Below are 21,489 nucleotides of genomic sequence, written 5' to 3' on the forward strand. Positions count from 1 at the left end.
CCAGCAGGATTTTCAGTGCAGCTTACTACCCCTTGTCCATCCACTGCATTGTTCCCCACTACATTGTCAATCCCTCACTTTAATTGCCATGTTTGTTGGCTTTTCTGCCTTCCTTCAGTCCTTCTCAGTGCCTTCCTGCCCACTCTCCTCCAATCCTACTCTTCTATTCATCTGCTTAAAGGCTGAAACTTTTCTAAGTATTTCAAAATGAAAAAGAAAATAAACCTGCAATTCTGGAGGAGGAGAGTGTCTACAGTATTAATAAAGGAAAACTCTTTTTCAGTGTCATAATCCCAACAGCAGTTTTAAGAACCATTACTCTCTTTAGACCACAGAGAAGAGGCTAGAAAGGACTTTAGTAACAAACACATACTGTAGTACCAAGGAAACACACAACTAGAAAAACTGGAGGAAATTATCTTACAACAACCTTTTAAAAATATATATATTTTCCACTGTTGACTTCAAACCAAATCAATCATTGATTAATGAAGTAAGATATCCATAAAGCACTGCCTTTATCTCATGATTATCCTTTGCTCACACTTTGAAGCAATCTCTACATAATCGCCGCAGGCAAAATTAGGGAAAGAAAATACTTACAGGAACATTAACTGCGTAATGAAGCCCTTGAGGAAGTCTGTCTTGTCCCTCCATGTCATCATCATTTTTCACTGTCTCTTCATGAACCATAAGTTCATCATGAGGGATCATTTCTTGCGGTCGGAGTTCAGTTTCTTGTAAAACTTCATCTGCAGAAAGAATTTCTTGACGTGCCATAGCCCGGTCTTGAAGCACTGCCTCTTGCCGTTCCACAGAAATTGCTGACTGGTTAGAGGTGGCACCCATTCCAACCATATCCCTCGATGACTGCATCTGTTCTATGCTACCACATTTAAGAAACAATCCTCCCAGCTTATCTTCAATGTTCATTCTTAAGTGCAGTAACCTATAAAAATGGAATTAATAAACCAAGTTAAAAACTATATATGAGATACATCCTCAAATCTTGCTGACAGCATTGCTGAAAAGAATATTTCCTGACTAAGTGCAGTGTAGGGAACACAATATATACTGCTCAAAAAAAATAAAGGGAACACAAAAATAAGACATCCTAGATCTGAATGAATGAAATATTCTTAGTAAATACTTTGTTCATTACATAGTTGAATGTGCTGACAACAAAATCACACAAAAATTATCAATGGAAATCAAATTTATCAACCCATGGAGGTCTGGATGTGGAGTTACACTCAAAATTAAAGTGGAAAAAACACTACAGGCTGATCCAACTTTGATGTAATGTCCTTAAAACAAGTCAAAATGAGGCTCAGTAGTGTGTGTGGCCTCCATGTGCCTGTATGACCTCCTTACAACGCCTGGGCATGCTCCTGATGAGGTGGCGGATGGTCTCCTGAGGGATCTCCTCCCACACCTGGACTAAAGCATCCCCCAACTCCTGGACAATCTGAGGTGCAACGTGGCATTGGTGGATGAAGCGAGACATGATGTCCCAGATGTGCTCAATTGGATTCAGGTCTGGGGAATGGGCGGGCCAGTCCATAGCATCAATGCCTTCGTCTTGCAGGAACTGCTGACACACTCCAGCCACATGAGGTCTAGCATTGTTGTGCATTAGGAGGAACCCAGGGCCAACCACACTAGCATATGGTCTCACAAGGGGTCTGAGGATCTCATCTCGGTACCTAATGGCAGTCAGGCTACCTCTGGCGAGCACATGGAGGGCTGTGCGGCCCCCCAAAGAAATGCCACCCCACATCATTACTGACCCACTGCCAAACCGGTCATGCTGGAGGATGTTGCAGGCAGCAGAACGTTCTCCATGGCGTCTCCAGACCCTGTCACATCTGTCACGTGCTCAGTGTGAACCTGTTTTCCTCTGTGAAGAGCACAGGGCGCCAGTGGTGAAGTTGCCAATCTTGGTGTTCTCTGGCAAATGCCAAACGTCCTGCACGGTGTTGGGCTGTAAGCACAACCCCCATCTGTGGACATCGGGCCCTCATACCACCCTCATGGAGTCTGTTTCTGACCGTTTGAGCCGCCACATGCACATTTGTGGCCCGCTGGAGGTCATTTTGCAGGGCTCTGGCAGTGCTCCTCCTGTCCCTCCTTGCACAAAGGCGGAGGTAGCAGTCCTGATGCTGGGTTGTTGCCCTCCTATGGCCTCCTCCTCGTCTCCTGATGTACTGGCCTGTCTCCTGGTAGCGCCTCCATTACGCTGGACACTACGCTGACAGACACAGCAAATCTTCTTGCCATAGCTCGCATTGATGTGCCATCCTGGATGAGCTGCACTACCTGAGCCACTCCGTCTCATGCTACCACTAGAGTGACAGCACCGCCAGCATTCAAAAGTGACCAAACCATCAGCCAGAAAGCATAGGAACTGAGAAGTGGTCTGTGGTCACCACCTGCAGAACCACTCCTTTACTGGGGATGTCTTGCTAACTGCCTATGCTTTCCACCTGTTGTCTATTCCATTTGCACAACAGCATGTGAAATTGATTGTCAATCAGTGTTGCTACCTAAGTGGACAGTTTGATTTCACAGAAGAGTGATTGACTTGGAGTTACATTGTGTTGTTTAAGTGTTCCCTTTATTTTTTTGAGCAGTGTACTTTACTGATGAGATAAAATCTAACTACAAGAGATTTATCAATCCCTTCCCAGAAAATGAAGTACATCACTCCCCACCCCCAGCAAATAAAATATTTCAGGTCAACCTTAATTCTCAAACCTGGCAATTATACAGAATCAAAACCATACACATTACTAGAAAAATACAGAACAGGATGTATTTGCCCTAGAGATTTAACACTACGGCAGTGAGTTTCTTGCTCCCTATGTTACTGGGAGTCATAGGACATTCAGAAGATTTCCTCTTCTAAGAATGGGGTAAGGCTCAGATTTCCAAGAGGAACCCCCCCCCCCAGCATTGGATTCCCCTCTCCCCAGACTGTCTAAAAGCTTCAGCAGATTTTTTTTTTTTTAAACTGAAATTCCAACATCAGAAAAGGGGAAAATGAGGAACATTGGAGACCATACTAGATTAAGCAAAACTTTGGATCTGTGGAATCCAAAGGTCTCCTATTCATCAACCACACTCCCAAAATAGGAATACGTATTTATACCAAACCTAATTTCCCTCCCATTACTTGCAAAGGGGAAAAACAGTAAATAACTGCCATCCTCACTTTGGCTCTGTAGCATGAGTGCAGCAGGGCTTTGAATATGAGAAGCTACAATATAAAATCAAAGGCATAAAAGACTGCCCTATTAGAAATCAGCATTATAAAAAAATACAGGAATCTATATTTGCAAAGTGAAAACCTAATTTGCTAGCATGTAATCTATGCCAATATGATTTAATTATGGAATATTTTAAGTACAAAAAAATGCTTAATTTTACCCACTTAATGTGCATTTTCTATCACAAAGTAGCTTCCAAGGGATCTTCAAGGACAGCCTCCTTGAAAAGAGAGAGTTCCGGTGTCCAATTGTGACGTGATTAGAGCATGAGTGACTCCCTGAAGGGCCTCCCAATCTGGGAACAGACACAACTGGCACACCAGATGGATCTGTGCAAAGGCCCTCCTAGCCATATCTGCAACCTGCTCTTTGACCTCCAAACTGCACTCCAGTCTCAAATGAGAAAGTTCAACACAACACCAAACTGGGATATTTGTAAGCTCATTTAATATGTCAATTCCTCTAATAATCCATAAATGCAAACACATTCAGAATGGGATTATCCCCAAATGTAAATTTGTTACCGTACAAGAATTAGAATTACCGATATATTTCTGCCAGTAATATACACTTTGCTGCCTTTATAACTGAAAATTCAGCAGATTCTCAATTAAAACAAATACCCAAAGAAACAATTTTCAGGAATGGAATGGGATGGGATGGGATGGGATGGGATGGAATGGGATGGAATGGAATGGAATGGAGTGGAATGGAATAGAATAGAATAGAATGGAAGTGTGATTGGACACACAAGGAATTTGTCTTTGGTGCATATGCTCTTAGTGTACATAAAAGAAAAGATACAATTAAAAAAATGTATTGGTAGGATCACATAATTTAAAATTGCGCCCAGGATTATTTATTTAACCTGACTATTTGAATTCTATAGAAAAATAGAAGCTAAAATAGTCAATGGTAAGAGTTGAAAATCAGGAAAGTTAAAATTCCTGTTATAATCTACCACCCATAATTTAGATAAAAGAAATACTAGGGGAGTGTTGTTCTTATTAAAATCATTCTTCAAAACTCACCAAACCTGCTTCAAGTTCCTTAAAAGTATTATCAAGGAATTATTTCTAAGAATTTTAGAATATTATTACATTTGTCTTTCCTTATAACAAATAGGAAAGATACATTTTTCTCTATTATCTATCCATTTATATAAAAATAAATCAAAATAAAGACTTATTCCGATTAATTGAAATACCTAATAATTTACCAAACTGTGGCATAATAGCAATAAATTTTGCCACAAAATATTCATAATTTCCAATAAGACATAATATATTATCAACATAAAAATAATTTGTTCAACTTTAGCCACTTTTATGGCCAGAATGTCCTTTGACTGATTGACAAAAGAGGTCAAATTAAATATAAGAGGAGAGGTCACACTTGATAAGTTTCATCAAACATCTTGACAGGTAAAGAAATAGTCCCATCTGTAATGATCCTGGTCTTTCTATAAATCCAACAAATAAAAAAGAAGGAAATCCATGTTTGGCCAAATCTTGACTCAAAAATTTCAACTACTGCTTATTAAAGATCCTTTCTTCACCTAATGAGAAAATTATTGCCAATTCTATTTTTTTAAAATTAATGTATGCCTACGATATCAATTAATAATAGATAAAAGGTTAGTTGGCCTTTTAAGAAACTAGACTGCAGGAATTAAAATAAAAGTACCACAAACTTCAATTTAACTGACTATTTAGGAAGATAGAGTAACTGTTAAATCTAAATATACTATATCATAGTTCTTCAACCTTTTTGGCTTTGCAGACCAGCAGGGAAGGAGAGGGAATGGTTCCGTGCGCTGTTCATGCAAATGGAGAATGCATGCATGCGCTCGCCCACTGCTCCTGCGAATGGAAATGCACACACGTGCTTGCCTGCCACTTCCATGGCCTGGTTCTAAAAGGCTCAAGGCCTGTAGTAGGCCACGGCTTGGGGGTTTGGGACCCTAGTCTATATAACAGGGTTGCTGTCAACATTTTAGTATCAACGTTTATTAAGGAATCATGCAGTAATTTATATAATTACTTTACCAGGCGTCAAAACCACTGTTATATTATCTTGATAAAGGAAACTAAAAGAAACTTTATTAAAGCAAGTTTCAATATAACTTTCCAACAATGAAGAAGAATCCATCCCTCTTCATTATGAATGTTATATTACTAAGGTGGACTAGGAATTTTCTTTTTTTTAATAACTTAATAGAAGCTGTTAATTCTTATACATATAAAGGTGCAGCCAGACAATTAACTTGGTGATGTGTAATATTTGGAAGAACTATAGTAGTTAAAATGATTAATATCTCCCTCAGTAACTTTTTCTTTGTTATTATGTTGAGAATAAAAATTTTAAATATATATATATATATATATATATATATTGTCCTGAGCATCCTTAGTAGTAATTTGTGGTTTCTTTTTAATCAAGAAGCCAATAATTTCCAAGTCTTTCCCCTTACTCTCTCTATATAGTCTTGTCTTATATAATTCTATCATGTCTGTCTGCCTGTCTGCCTGCCTGCCTGCCTGCCTGCCTGCCTATCCATCCATCCATCCATCCATCCATCCATCCATCCATCCATCCATCCATCCATCCATCTATCTATCATCTTCTTTCATGTTTCGATCACCCATCTCCCTCATGGTTGAAATTCATAAATGGAATTAAGTTCCAATTGAGCAGATATAAAACAGAGCCTTGGTACTACAGTGGTTTAAAGCACCCTGTTATTAACACAGCTGCCTGCAATTACTGCTGGTTCGAATCTCTCCAAGGCTCAAGGTTGACTCAGCCTTCCATCCTTTCTAAGGTAGGTTAAATGAGGACCCAGTTTGTGGGGGCAATAAGCTGACTTTGTATAAATATACAAAAGTATGAAGGCTATTGCTTATTGCTTAACGCACTGTAAGCCGCCCTGAGTCTCCGGAGAAGGGCGGCATATAAATCAAATTAAATAAAAAAAAATAAAAATAAAAGCTTTCTATGTTTCAGGGGTACATTGGTTTTTATATATATCTCATTAGTTTCTACATTCTTTTCTCCAAATGCTTTTGCTCAGATTTTTTAATGTTTTTTTTCATGAAGCATAAGCAACAAATAGATATATATGTCTTAAAATGAACCTGAAAACACAAATAAAGTTCACAGGGTGCTTTTCTTTAAAAAAAAAAAATCTTCAAAAACCTTATTTCACTTCTTTTATAAAATGTGATAACGATAAATAAAACAAAACAATCAAGCATATGTTGGGATCAAAAAAGGAAAATATGAGAAGTATATTTCCTTCAGCCGCAAATTAAAACTGGAAATTTCTAGAAAAGAAAACAAGGTAAAATGGAATCAGAAGTTTTTGTTTCTTTTGTTGCTTAGGTAAACACAGATGTGTAGTTAGTATTATACTAAGGTTATTTTTAGTTTCTGTATATTTTGTCAGCTTTATTGACCAATGCCCATGGCCTCTATTCAATCTCATGCTGTTTGATTAAGTCAGGATTTTGGTGCACAGAATTCCCCTTTTCTTCTTACACATCTATATTACCCTGGAATTTATCCAGAATATTATAATTTATTACAGAACTTTGGAGCAGCAATATATAATGTTAGCACTATAATCTCATTTATCATTAATTTTTAATGATAATCTTGACTTATAATTTTAATTGTTAAGATTTACATTTTCCTTTCCCTTATTTTTAATAAAATTGATTTTTATATTATAGATTGGGTATTCTTATCCAACTCTCAAAAAAGGGGACAGATTTACCTAGTCACAGCACTCCAAAAATTATAGGCTACGATCTACAGAGATTTTATTATTGTTGTATAATTCTAATATCACGTGTCATGGCCAATGTTGGTCAGATGCATTCTTGACTTGAGCTCCACCCACCAACTTGGGAACTGCATAGGTAGCCCACACCTAATTATTTATGAATTCCACAGCTCCCCTATTTGCAGTTGGACTATTTTAAATTGTTACAAATTTAGATAATCCAAATTCTAAGTCTTTGCAGTACTGCATCTGGTGCCCCAATAACAAAGGACACCTCTATTTTGACTTTTAACATACCATTCTTAAGCCACTGCAATAATTTGGTGTTGTACAACTGTCCTTCAATGTATTTTTTAAAATGCTCATGGAGTGCTTTGTTTCCAAGTGTTGTTGTCTGCATACAGTTTACCAGATAGTTCTGCTTGGATCCTGCTCATTCCTATTGTGTCCAAGTATTTTTACAGATCTTTTAGTATGGTACCTAGAACACAAACCACTATTGGCACCATGACTTTCTTTTCCTCATTTGCTTGCTATCTCTTTATATTTCTCTGCTTTTTCTTTCTCATTGATCCTTCTATCGCCAGCTACTGTGCTGTCAATTATCCACACTTGTTTCTTTGTAACGACAGTCGTAACTGGTTATTATGGAATATATCCTTATTGGTTTGTGTGTGTAGGTTCCATGGGATCTTAACTTTTCTGTTCTTCTTCAACATTGTGATTGGCTTGCTGGTAAGATGTAATTCTTGCCTAGATTCCAATAAATAAGACCACTTTACTGCATCTTTTAAATAGTGCAATCTTCTCACATACCATGTGTTCCTCCTGTTCTTTGCATAACTGACATGTTTTCTCAGTTTTAGCTTTAATTACATTTATATATTGCGACTGTTCTTGAGCCACTAAAATAAGCTCTTCTGTTTCCTTCTTTAATGAGCCTTTTTGAAACCATTGCCATATATTTTCATTTACTAACTTCCCTTGAATGATGTTAAACTACCAGCCATGTAATGGCTTATTTTGCAAATTCTGCATTTGCATCACCAGCTGCTCATTCTAGTATACGTTTGGTTTCATTGCTTTTCAGTACTGTATACCTTCCTTTGTTAGGTCGTTTAGTTTATCTTCTTGGCTATGTATTCAGCCAGAAATATTTTTTTTTCTTTTTCAATTGTTTCCTTCAGTTGTACTGCTCCATGTCTGCTTTCATTAAAGGGCATATATGGCTATCCGTCTCACTATAGGGATGCAGTGTGCAGTCTATGATCATAGTTTTAATCTAATGCTTCTAGCTCAGTCTGTATCTACTTTACAATTCCAGCAGAGTATCAAAAAGTGAGATAACCTAGGTCATAATGGCTTTAACAGCATTTTTATCATTAAGTTTGGACTTTCCTTACCCTTATGTATACGTTAGTTAGAGTGGTTGGACTTCCATTTGTTTAATACTATTCCACCTAATGTTTCAGTCTATCACTCTTAACCTTTTTTTTTGTTTACTACGGTATTAATGATACATATTTATTTAGCTGAAAAATATGTGGCAATGTCATTGCTATAATTTTGATTGTATGAAGTTGTAGTTCAATTTTTAACTTTCACTTTCTATATACAGTGGAACTTAAAAGTTTGTGAATACCCATATATGTAGGATCCTTTTTCTCAATAAATAAAATGTTTATAATAAAATGATTCATTTAATTGGGTTCTCTTTATGACTGGTTTTAGGACTTGAGTGGATAACAAATCACATTTTAGGTCACATTTATTCAGAAACATTGAAGGAGTTCACAAACTTTTAAGAATTACTATAGTTTCAGATAATCCATATATAGGAAGTGCAAAAGCTGAATTGAAGTTTCAGTGTCTGAAATCCAGTCCACATTTTAGTCAAAATTATTAACAGGAAAATCAACAGTGTTACCAATAGTAATAATGGTAAGAGGAATATTCCTGAAATATTATTTCGCTGTTAATGTAATGGTATATGGGAAAAATCGTAGGAGGTAGGATGAAGTGATGCTGCCTAGACAATGGTCAGATGAGAGAATTTTACTCTTACCATGAGGTTGGCCTTAACAAGTAGACCAGACAGGAAACACAACCAGATAAACTAATTCTACTTTATTGTAAAGCTGTATTAACAGAATCTTGCAAGTCTGAAAGAAAAATTATTCTGCTATCACCTTTACGACGCAAGAAATTAGGAAGGATCCCTTCTTAAATTCTTGCTCGGTCCACTATGCAACTGTGGGTTATCTGACACTTATCTGACACTTCCCCAAACAGCAGCATCTCTTTGCTCCATTACCCAAAGTCTTTCCCACATATTATTAAATTTAACTTGGCTGATTTATTCACGACTGATTATCAGCTATGTTTCCCACAAGTGCATTGGGTTTTTTTTTTAATTGTGATTCACTTCAGTCATTTCCAAGCATTCTGATATCCAACTCTGTGATAACATCTCCTTCTTTCACAAATTTCTAAAAGCAGTTTATTAGAAGCTGGTCTTAGTGTTTTATCTATTTCCTTTCTGTTTAATTGGTAACACATTGTTTTTGTAAATGAATTAAATAGTATCTGCTTGAATACCTGATTTTGAAGAGTACCAGTAAAAGTTCAGTTATTATTGTTGTTATTTCTCTGCTACTTACTGGTCAGGTACTCAGGTAAAGCAGCTATAGGTAATCCTTCACTTACAACTACAATTGAGCCTAAAATTTCTGTTGTGAAGTGAGATTTGTTTAATGAGGTTTGCCCCATTTTATGACTTTTCTTGCCACAGTTGTTAAGTGAATCACTGCAGGTGATAAAATAGTAACACAGTTGTTAAGTGAATCTGGCTTCCCCATTGACTTTGCTTGTCAGAAGTTTGCAAAAGTGATTACATGACCCTGGGACACTACAACCGTCATAAATATGAGTCAGTTGCCAAGCATCCGAATTTTGATCACATGACTATAGAGATGTTGCAACGGTTGTAAGTGTGAAAAAGTCATAAGTCACTCTTTTCAATGCTGTTGTAACTTCGAACAGTCACTAAATGAATTGTTGTAAATCGAGGACTACCTGTACACCAAGGTGGGTCAGGATGTATAAATTCAGAGGATTTCTGAGGGAGGAGAGTTGAGACCTCCTCCCAACTTTCACACAATGCGCTCAGCTGTGCCTCTTAGTGATCTATATTACAGTCACCTATCTGTTCAACTGAGAATTAAGATACTAAGAAATAATCAAGTCAGGAACACATAAAATATGGAATTGAAGAAAAAGAATATTCTTTCTTTGAAGGATTTAAATGTCACCATATATCCAACAACTTCAATTCCAACAAATAATGCTACAATACAGTGGTCTCCAACCTTTCCGCCTCGACGGACTGGCAGAGGCGGCGGTGGAGGTGGGTAAGATGGTTTCATGCACATGCATGCACCACTCTCACAAATGCAGCTTCACAAGCGCACATGTGCATGCGTGCACTCACCCACTACTTCCATGGCCCAGTTCTGAACAGGCTGCAGCCTGGCAAGGGGCCATGAACTGGGGGTTGGGGACCACTGCTATAATACTTTCCACTTACAAGAAATAAATATAGCAGGAATAATGTTGGAATGTGGTAGTGCAGAGGCTTAATGATGCTGTAAATCCTGCCCAGAAATGGTCTGCACTCTGCTGGTTTGAGCCTGGCTCTGTGAGATAGAGTGAGCTCCTGCCCACCCAGCAGTTCGAAAGCATGCAATATTGCAAAAGATAAATGGGTACCACTTTGGGGGAAGGGGAAACCCTAGCTGCAAGGGTTTATGCGAGCAGAGAGCAGAAGCTAGAGCTGGACCTGTCTAGATGTGAGGCATTGCACCACCAGGTGAGGCAAGACTGGCCGAGGAGCCCTGAGGAGTCAGCAACCTGAGTGACGTTAGTTAATTGATATATAGTTCACCAAGGATGCACAACTGCTGAAAGAATTAACTAGCAATCTAGGCTGTCAACACTACATTGTGTCTAGCATGTGTGGATTTCTCTAGGCTAAATAACAAAATAAACAGCTGGAATAATATTTTGATCCAAGCAAACAGAACTACTAAATATCTTCATCTTTTATGTTGCGACACATATCAGAGAAGGAAAGCCATTGGTAACTATGGTTCCCAAGAATATTTTCAGTGATAGTCTTGATAGGTCAAGCACATCTTAGGTTTACATGGCAAGAAAAGGAAAATTATATTTAATAGCGTTATTTTTCAACAGGCAGTGCAGCTTTAAAGAAATAGTAGCTGAAATTTCAAAAATAGCTGGATACTGAAATAAGGCAGACAAAAACTAAATTGTATCTATAAGGGAAACTGTTCACAAAACAAGCTAATAGAATATATGTATATTACTCACACATTAAAGGCATATAAACTCCAGTGAGGTAGTATATACCTTGGTTTTAAAAAGGGCAACTTTTAAACATAGAATTCTCCCTATTCTCAAAATTATATTCAGCTTCCTTGGGTATTCTTAAAATTTAGCAATATAGTATGAGAAAAATATACAAATCCCTCATTTATTGTGGCCATACAATAAATGAGGGATTTGTATATTTGTATACAACACCAGTCCCATTTTTTAAAAATCTGACTGTCAAAATATATGGAGGATGTATGATAAAAGCTGATTTATTCAATTATTTGCAAAGAATTCAAGAGTTGCTTGCATTTTGGCTCAAATGCTTGCAAAATTCTAAACCCGTGCTTCTCTGATGACCACCCCTGCTATATACACACAAGAAGCTTTGCATGATTTAATAAAAGCTATTACCTACACAAAGGAACATGAAAATAACAGATTCAGGAAAATGTTGCACAACTTTTAATATTTTCATTGAGATTCCTAAATTAAATTACTGGCCTCTACTATGAAACGTTCAACTGATCTTTTTTTTCTGTTGAAATATCAAGGAGGGGATAATTAATCCTTAATCATATTAAATTTTGTGAAAGTGGCTTACAATTTTCTACTTTTATCTCTGGAATTATTTTTCCCACTATAGTCTACATCTTGGGGATTTCCTGGTGGCCTTCCATCTAAGCAACATTTTGCTTTTTCAAGAGGAAGCAAAGTCAACTAAGTATTATTTGACATGGACAGTTGTGTGTTTATAAATTACTGATAGAAGTATTTGCATATCTAGTATCCCTTCAGTAGAATAGGCTCCATTAACTCCTCTGAAAACTTTATATTCTCCCATCTGTTTTGAAGGTCTCAAGAATCTTTTAAAAAAATTGGAGAATAAAATGAGAGAAACCTAGTGCTACAGTAGATCTTTTACTACCTCTCCTAAATATTATGAGTTGTTGAGGTTATCTAAAAATTACAGATGCTAAGAATATCAATTAGCCAAAGAAAATCTACTGGTATAATTCTAAACTGCACAAATGATATCGTACTTGCAATTTAAGCCAAAAAAAGATAGGAATTGTTACTATAACTAATTTCATAAAAGCAGAATTTAAATTTGTAAAACAGAAATATTGATATTGTCCAGGTGACACTTTCAGTATATTTTGACTCAATGTCTAGGTCTGCTTGAAGTTAGGCAGATTTCTGCAGCTCTCGAGAAGGACAGAAGGCAGAATTGAGGTTCTGTCCCATCAAAAACTAAACGGAAAGAGTGGCAGACAGATGTAGTGTCTGAAGATATCCTTAAAATCAGATGAAACCCTGAGAAGTAGGATCCAGATTGTGTCTGGAGGCTTCAGTTTATAAATGATATAGGTGGTTCCTTAAATGGAGAACGAATGACTGAGGGGCACTGCAGCGACTGTAACTTTGAAACAGGATCTTAGGTAGCTTTGGGGGGGTGGGTCTATCATAACTTCAAATAGCTGCTAGGTGACCAGCTATTAAGCAAAGACTACTTGTAATTATCTAAATCAGGGGTCAGCAACCTACAGCTCTGGAGCCACATGTGGCTCTTTCACCCCTCTGCTGCAGCTCCATCACTCAAAATATGCATCACAACCACCAATGTGCAACACCCACCAGCACGCAATTTATTGAGTTTTTCAACCCCCGGTAGGCCAGCCATGGATAAATCCAAGAAGAGAAAAGTTTCAGAAGAAAACATAATGTTTACTTCAACTACATATGCTAGTTTTGTGGCTGCTCAAGAAATAGTCAGGCACAGGAAGGGTTTTGTGGCTCCCGGTGTTTTCTTTTCTATGGGAAACGGGTCCAAATGGCTCTTTGAGTGTTTAAGTTTGCAGACCCCTGATCTAAATAAACACCAAAATACTTACAAAGTATCTATGTGATCTGTATCACTGTTTCAGCTTCAGAAAAACTAAGAGCTATGATGAGGTCTATTCTTTTATATTTAGAAAATAACAGAAAGAATCCATCTAGATCTGTTCACTTTGTGGTGTACATATTGATAACTTCCCTGATATCAGAATAGGACTGAGAGAATAGGGCATAAAAGAACAGAAATTATTGTCCAGAAATTTAGGATGAGCCTTTATTTGGATGAGTGTAATTTTTCTATTCTGGTAACAATCAAGGCAAGACATACTGAAAAATGTTACAGAAGTTTTTTAAAAATGGTAATGTAGACATTTTATTAAACTTTCTTTGTTGGATAAGAGCCAACAGACTACAGATGGAGTGGATGCCAGAGAATAATTTTTATCTATGGCTGTTTTAGAAAATACCAATGTCTCTGTAAGCTCATTTGCTATTTTAAGAATAACTGGATTTCTCCCACACAGTTGCTAATAGTATACTTTATCCTTATATAAAAGTTATGAACAACACCTTTAAAACAAGTAAACAGTAATTGGGAAACCTGGTTGCCTAAGCAATGAAAAGAAAGGATCTCATCGTTTAGTTGGATTGGGGGTTTTGTGCATGTCATCTGGCATTAACAGTTCTAAAAGCACTTGGCTTCTGATTATGAACTAGACTAGTTCATCTTCAAGAAGATAATGAATGGTTTCACTTTTGATTAGATAATTATCTCCCACCTCTAAATTACCTTTATAGTGTGTGATAATGCAGCTGTGAGTTTCTCCCAAATTCTATTACCTACTGGTAACAAATTCTCGCTGTTTCGGGCTCCCTCATACTGCCTATGAGATACAAGGAATGTACTTGTATGTACAAGTACAAGGATGAGTTTAGGAGAATGGGGTGGAGGGGATTATCTCATAACCATTAATTTATTTTAAATCTGGGAACCAAAACTTCAAAAGGCTAATAAGATATAAGGTAATAGCAAAAGTCATTCAGGGATTATGATGGGGGGGGGGAGAACCTTTTCAAGCCAAAAGTAAAGATTTCAAAAACATGGGACTGTTTTCGTTTATGGAAAAGGGTAAAAAGATGGGTCTCTAACCAAAGAAAAAGATTTAATCCATAGAGGTGGAATTCAAAGGGGGGATCTAAAATGCAGTGGCAGTGTTCAAGATGAGATTATGAAAAAGAAAGGGAGCTGTGATTTATCCTAGTACAAACAGGTCCCTGAGCTTCTAATCTCCTTCTAAATCCCACCTCTCACCAGAGTCTGCTTTCTTGTCTCCTCAGAAGATCAAAAAGATATGAGTGAGGGTCAACAGCTCTCAAAGGCACTGATGGTGAAAGACTGAACAATTTAGACCACCAGGGCCTCATTGTTCTACTGCATTCTCTACTGCATTCTGGCAAGAAGACTAAGCCAACCTGTGGTTGATTTATCTAGTTCTTACCTTTATTGCTTGGAAATGGGGAAGGGGGAAAATTAGATCCATATTAATGTTCTGGATACTTGCTTTGTTACTCATGGTGTTGTTGTTTTTTTAATTTTAACCCTCTGTGTGCTGCATATAGTAAATATTATGAGATGGCAGCTATACCTTCTTTAAATAAATGGAGTGATGAATTGCTGAAGTATACAGTACAATGAAGGGATCTGCTTAATGTATGCTGTTTAATGTTTCAGCAGGTTGGATATTCCCATGCCATTTTGCTGAAGTGTCAGATTTTCCCAAGCCTTACAGACAGTGATTGAAGGATACAGCTCTCTGATTATTATGCTTACCCTAAGAACTAAGCCATTAAAAATAAGTCCAACAATGTTATGGACAACAATTGTCCATAAATGGAAGTCCTATTTATGCAAAGGAGAGTTCACTTCTGCATCATTTCTTCCAGCACGTGTGTGGGCTTACACCTTTGGGAGGGTTAAGCAGTGGCTCCCTGAATCTTGTTACTCTAAAGCAGGGGTGTCAATCTTGATTTCATTGAGGGCCACATCAGGGTTGTGTTTGACCTCGGGAGGGCGGGGGGCATGGCCAGGGTGGGGGTGGCCAGTCCGACATCACTCGTCAGGGGCACCTGTGGGAACCTGAGCACTCTGCCAGAGAAAACGGACACCCGAGCTCCGTTTTCACTGGCAGAGGCACTGCAGGTCTATCCTTCATTGTTTTACAGATCTGGCCCATGGGCCTTGAGTTTGACACCCCTGCTCTAAAATATTCGTGTGATCTCAGACTATTTGCTTCTGATCTTGTCAGAATTTGTTCTTGCCACCTTCCTTCCGTTTCCTCCTCTTTCTCTTCCCTTTTCATAGATGAGCCTGTAGTCTTCCACTGCTTCCATTTATGTTTTGGTTAAAAGAGCCTTGGTAGTACAGTGGTCTAAGGCATCCTGTTATTAAGCTGGTTATTAAGACCAGCTGCCTGCAATTATTGCAGGTTCGAATCTTGCCAAGGCTCAAGGTTGACTCAGCCTTCCATCCTTTCTAAGGTAGGTAAATTGAGGACCCAGTTGTGGGGGCAATAAGCTGACTTTGTATAAATATACAAAAGAATGAAGGCTATTGCTTAGCGCATTGTAAGCCGCCCTGAGTCTCCGGAGAAGGGCGGCATATAAATCAAATCAAAAAAATAAAAATAAAAAAATAAAAAAATAATAATTAAAAAAAAAATGAAAAAGTCTGTCCCCCCAAATCCCATCCAGGGGTGTTGTCAGTCAATGGTACATTCTAGGAAGCTCTGACAAGATTCATGTGTACTTTGAAGAAACACCTATTTTACTGCTTGGAGTTTCTGGTAAAAAGTTCAAAACCTCAGAAATGGGATAAGGTGCACAAGTGTCAGGCAACAGACATGGGTGTAGCTACTAGCCATACAAGTTCTGGAAAGGTGACATACAAGTAAAGAATTAACTGAGTTCTTGTAGGTAAGCTTAGCTATATGCAAAAAGATCATACTAATTGTTTTGTTGATCATTCACAAAGCAAAATCATTACTGGTATCATTCTTTCAAATTTCCCATCACATTGGGGGGGGGGGTGTAATTGGGAGAAGAAAAAAGTAAGTTTAACAACTATGAAGTAGACTGTGAATTGAAAATATCTGCCAGAAACCAGATATTACAGCATGCCTTCGTGACCAAAAATCTGGTAAATAAACAGATAGACTGTTTTGGGGGCAAGGAAAGGTCATGACAGGGAATGACAGGCTCCATTTTGAAATCAAGTCAAACTTGGAAAAAAAGACAGCAGTTTCTTGACATATCATCGATTGGTAATGAAGTCTATATCTCAAGATCCCTGTGGAATGGGAACACCAACTAGAGGTTTAGCATCATAAGAGGTGTAAAAGAAAAAAACATAACTCTTAGCATCTGCTGGGAAACAAGGCCACCAAAAGCCATTGAACGGGAGATGAATATTTTAAATAGTCCAAAATGTCCACCTTCCTAGCTGTTGTGATGGAGCTATAAAATGTCCTTCCTTAGAGACTAAGAGAGGAAAGTTCAGTCAGACGTTCTATTGCAGTTCTCCCTAATTCCAAGAAAAAGAGAAGAATGAATTGAGGGTAGTGATAGTGGTGGTGGTTCCTAAAAATTATCTAGTCAAGCTCATCCATATGGATCTGCAGCTGGGGGAGAATTCGCTCAGTGATACAGGGAAGCATGTCTTCCAGCTCCCAATATTTCATGGACCAAGGCCAGTGTTGTTCTTAGGAGGCTAGAAAAGGGTCAAGGTGAACAAAATATTTGTGCTGATTGATAGACCATGTCATTTGCTTGTTCTATGAGCTGGAAATTCACAGATTTAAAATAAGGGGGAAATTGTGCCCATCTAATATTCAGTGTATGGATTTGTTCGTGTTCTAGAATCCTGTTGTCTGTTCAGACTTTGTTGGGGTAAGATATACCTTTCAGGAACATGGCACCAATGTTAAAAGGCATGTGTAATTGCTCATCTTAGCTATTGCCTCAAGAAAAAAAAAAAGCCCAAGTTTTTCCTAAACTTTGGTAAATCTGATCTATTTCAGACCGTAATGACTTAACACTGGCCAATAATGCTCTTACAAGATTTCAGAGATCTAAACTGAGTCCAATTGGCAATATTCATATGTTTCTGCGCATTATCTTGCAGCACCCAAAATATTTCTGTGATTCTACTATGAAATTTTTATTGTACCTCCTGAAGAATATTGCTCTTACATTCTGTGATGGCATTGATTATATCAATGTTTCTCAGTGTAGAGATCATGTCTCTTTCTAATCCACACATAAACAAAGAAATCATGAAATTATCATCTGAATAATTGCTTTTTGTCTTTGCTGATTTAACTGAATTAAAGAACAGATTAAGGAGGTGGGAGTCAAACTTTCAGCATTATTGTAACTTTTTAAGTATAAAAAATGCAAGCAGAAGGACATTGTCAAACACTATAAAAAGTGACCAGGAGTTTTAAAATAAGGAAATAGCTAAAGAAAATTATGTTCATTATTATTAAATTATTAAATGTTCATTTAATATACATTTGGGGTGATAGAGATTGTTTTTTTTCCTAAAGCAATCAATGTTTATGTCAATTTGTAAAAAGCATAACAATAATTTCATCTGATGAAAAGGATATTAATAATAAAATTGTAAGAGTTGTTCTTTTACTGCAAGGATGTCACTTTACCATTATATAATCTATTCCAGTGAGGTCAATGCAATTAAAAGGACAAGCATTTAGCCATCCTTATTTGTGAAATTCAAGTACTAATTAAACATTCTGAAATTGTATTTCCCATTATTGACAAATCTTTCCCATAATTCCACCACAAAATTTAGATGGACATGTCCGTTAAATTATCAGAAGTTGAATTCAAGGAAATTGAAAGAAAGATATGAAAGAATCTGGCTTCCATCTTCCATCAGAGAGACAGAAAGAGAGAGAGAGAAGGCAAGATATATTTTTTAAAAACCATGAAACCACGCAATCATTACTTTTCAGATAAACATTATAGACTTCCACAAAAAGTCACAACCTTAACCCTTTTGAAAGCTACGTCAACATAATGACATCAACCTAACCCAAAGTTACAGATCCGCCAGTCTCAAAGAAATCCACAGAAGTAGCAGAGAAGTAAAGCCAGAGTTTCTCTCCCAGAAACAATTGTAACATTTTCAACATTGCAATCTGAAAAAGAAAATTTCCCAGAACCATTACTAATGCTTCGGTATCTACTTGTTTGCAAAAGTAACTAATAATTAAGAGTAAAATTCAAGAGATCATATTTTTTTATTCAAGATCTCTAGGTAGCTCTGCTTAAATTACTTAAATCAATTTAAATAATGCAAATTTACAACTTTAACTCTTAAAAGATAATCATGAAAATATCTTTAAAATATAGATAAATGCTATCTACAAGATTTAACTTTTCTTTATGTGTAGCAACAGACCCCAACTGTATAAATTAGATATAGCCTGGCTAGGTGGCTCAGTGGCTAAGACACTGAGCTTGTCGATCAGAAAGGTCCGGCAGTTCAGCGGTTCGAATCCCTAGTATAGGTCTCCTGCATGAGCAGGGGGTTGGACTAGATGACCTCCAAGGTCCCTTCCAACTGTTACTGTTACCTGATATACATAAAAATAAATTCAGCATAAATTATATTTCATTTTCATACATTTTGCACATCATGTTTCATTCAATTAAATGCAACTGACTCATTTTGCACAGTAGAAAATATTTTTAATTTCTAGTAAACTGGAAAGTAGAGAAATAAAATTATCTATAAACAAACACATTTAATAGAGGTCAATAATACATTACATCAAAACCAGAAAAATATGACAGAACTCACAAAATATTGTTACTAAGCCTCAAACTTAGAGTTGACATTTCCATAATTTTCTAAATTATTTTGAAACTTTATTTAAGAGTACTCTAGTTTATAATCTCTCGTTATGTCCTACAATTTACATGCACAAGGTACTTTTACATAAGATTTCTATTATAAAATTGTCCCATCTGTAGAATGATACACAATTTCTTCTTTGGGAGAAGAAATGGTGAAAGTGAAAGCAGGTCCACTAAACACAAATAGATGACTCTTTGTAATTCCTCTCCAGAGAAGGAAAGGACTTGAGATCACCTACAGATGTTCCACCAGACAGTTGTTCCTCATGAGAAGACCGTAAGACAAAGATCTTCAGATCTAGAGCTCTGGGAGATAAGGGGAAACCATCTTCTCTTAAGGACACAGGGTTCGCACACTTCCTTTTCTAATCACTTTCAGAAATTGCTTATTAACTGCTTTTCAGCTATTAGGCACTTTTGAATCAACAAGTTTTGTAGCACCAGGTGAGCTTCCTTCAATTCTTAGTGAAATAAACTTAAAAACAAGTTTAAGAACTTAAAAAAAAATATTTGAAATGCAGCTAAAGGGTGATTAGAACTTTGATTTTGGAAAGTTACAAACACATGGATTTGAAATAAGATTTTGGAGTTAATTATAAGAATCCTTCTCATAGGAAAATGCTCTCATTTTGAATCTTTTTTTAAAAAAATTATATGATGTAACTTTGAAGGTTGGACACGAGAGGGAACCAGAAGAAACTAAAGATTATAATTAAAGGAGAAAAACATTTAAATTTGACTTGCAAATACAATATCTTAATATATTGAAGGATATTTTTGAACAATGATTCTAGAAGTTAATTTTAAGAGTGTCTTCTATAGATAGACTGTGTTTAAATATGTGATGGAAAAGGAACAAGTTTTACTGGACAAGGTTGAGACTGATTTGAAAGTAGATTTAAAAATGACAGGCTATAAGAACGATATGGAAAAGATGCCGTACTGGATATACAACTGAAAACAGAAGATGTCTTAATAGTTAAAAAGGGATGTAGAAATACAAATCAAACGAGTGTCTTGGATAACTTTCGAATCTCAGATTTATAAAACTGATTTGTTAAAGCTTTGAAGAATCTTGTGAGAAGGAATAAAGACAGAATGAAAAGAAAAATCAAGTTCTAAGACATTATTTGAATGGATTAAAAGTCAATGTTGTTAAAAGTAAAAGGAAAGAATATAAAGTTGGTTTATTTGATCAAGGTTAAAATAGATATGTTGTTGTCTCTGGTAATTAATACACTTTTGTTGATCAGGATTGAATGACGAGTCTTTAAGGATCTGTTTATGGAGAAGAAATAGGATATGAGAAGAAGAGATGTTTTGTTGTAATTTAAAAGAAGTGACAAGTTATTAAAATTGTTTATATTTGTTATGCAGAAGGGAAAACCATTTCTTTACATATTTTTTTCTTTACTATGATCTTATTTTTTATTTCCTTTCTACTCTATTTTTTCTTTTCTGCAATTTTTATTTTTATTTTATTCTTGAATTTTTTTTGTTTGTATTAGTTTTTCTCTTTTTAATTGTAATTTTTAGTAAAAACTGTTATATATAAAAAGAATATTTTCTGATATCCAAAAATAACATCATCTTCTGCTGTAACATTCATTTCCTTTCTTTCCTTAATGCAAAAACAAAAAATCAAGATAAGATGAAATTTTGGTTATTAGAGTTGAGAGCTATCAGTCTGAAATTATCTTTATTCCAATATATTATTTATATCAGAATGTTGCCAGAGTTAACATATGGCATAGAATAATCATTAAGAGATTTAGAAATCATTAGTGATATTTAAGTATGTCTCCACTTAAGTTGGGTCTGAATACTCTATCTAGTCTACAAGTATTTTTGATGGAAAGCAAATATTTTGATAATGAATGAGTTTTGTCATTATCACAATTCATTATGGAGACATTTTTCAGATTATTCCCATGTGAGTAAACAGGAAACTTGATGCCACTGAAAATGTTCTCCTATGAAGATTTTTACAGATGACTTAACAGGTAGCTATAACCACGCTGATAAACATTTCCTGAAAAATATGTTTAAGCAATTCCAATATCCTCCACTGAAATATTTTTACATGCACTTCCAGGGGGAATAACACTTATTAGAAATGCTCCTGTTTTAGGTGATCTTAAGCATAGGATTTGCTTCAACATGTTTTATGGCTTAAAAACATGTCTATACTGTATGTGATTCTTTCAGAGATGTGTTTCTACCACAATACCTTAACCTAGGATTATCCTACTGTCTTTCTAC

At 36.3% G+C, this 21,489-nt stretch overlaps 1 protein-coding gene across 4 annotated transcripts in view; it reads right to left on the reverse strand.

Moving 5' to 3' along the window:
- Positions 1 to 21,489, reverse strand: part of ZNF148 (zinc finger protein 148) — a 46,137-nt gene that overhangs the window by 22,538 nt on the left and 2,110 nt on the right. For all 4 annotated transcript variants that reach the window (XM_034423171.3, XM_034423185.3, XM_034423178.3 and 1 more), the window contains exon 2: positions 604 to 949. In XM_034423171.3, the coding sequence (XP_034279062.1) occupies positions 604 to 933 (330 nt within the window). In that variant the 5' untranslated portion in view covers positions 934 to 949. The remainder of the gene's footprint in view (positions 1 to 603; positions 950 to 21,489) is intronic.

This window comes from Pantherophis guttatus, chromosome 1 (genome assembly GCF_059756535.1).
Source record: "Pantherophis guttatus breed Tessera chromosome 1, ASM5975653v1, whole genome shotgun sequence".
NCBI classification, from domain to species: Eukaryota; Metazoa; Chordata; class Lepidosauria; order Squamata; family Colubridae; genus Pantherophis; species Pantherophis guttatus.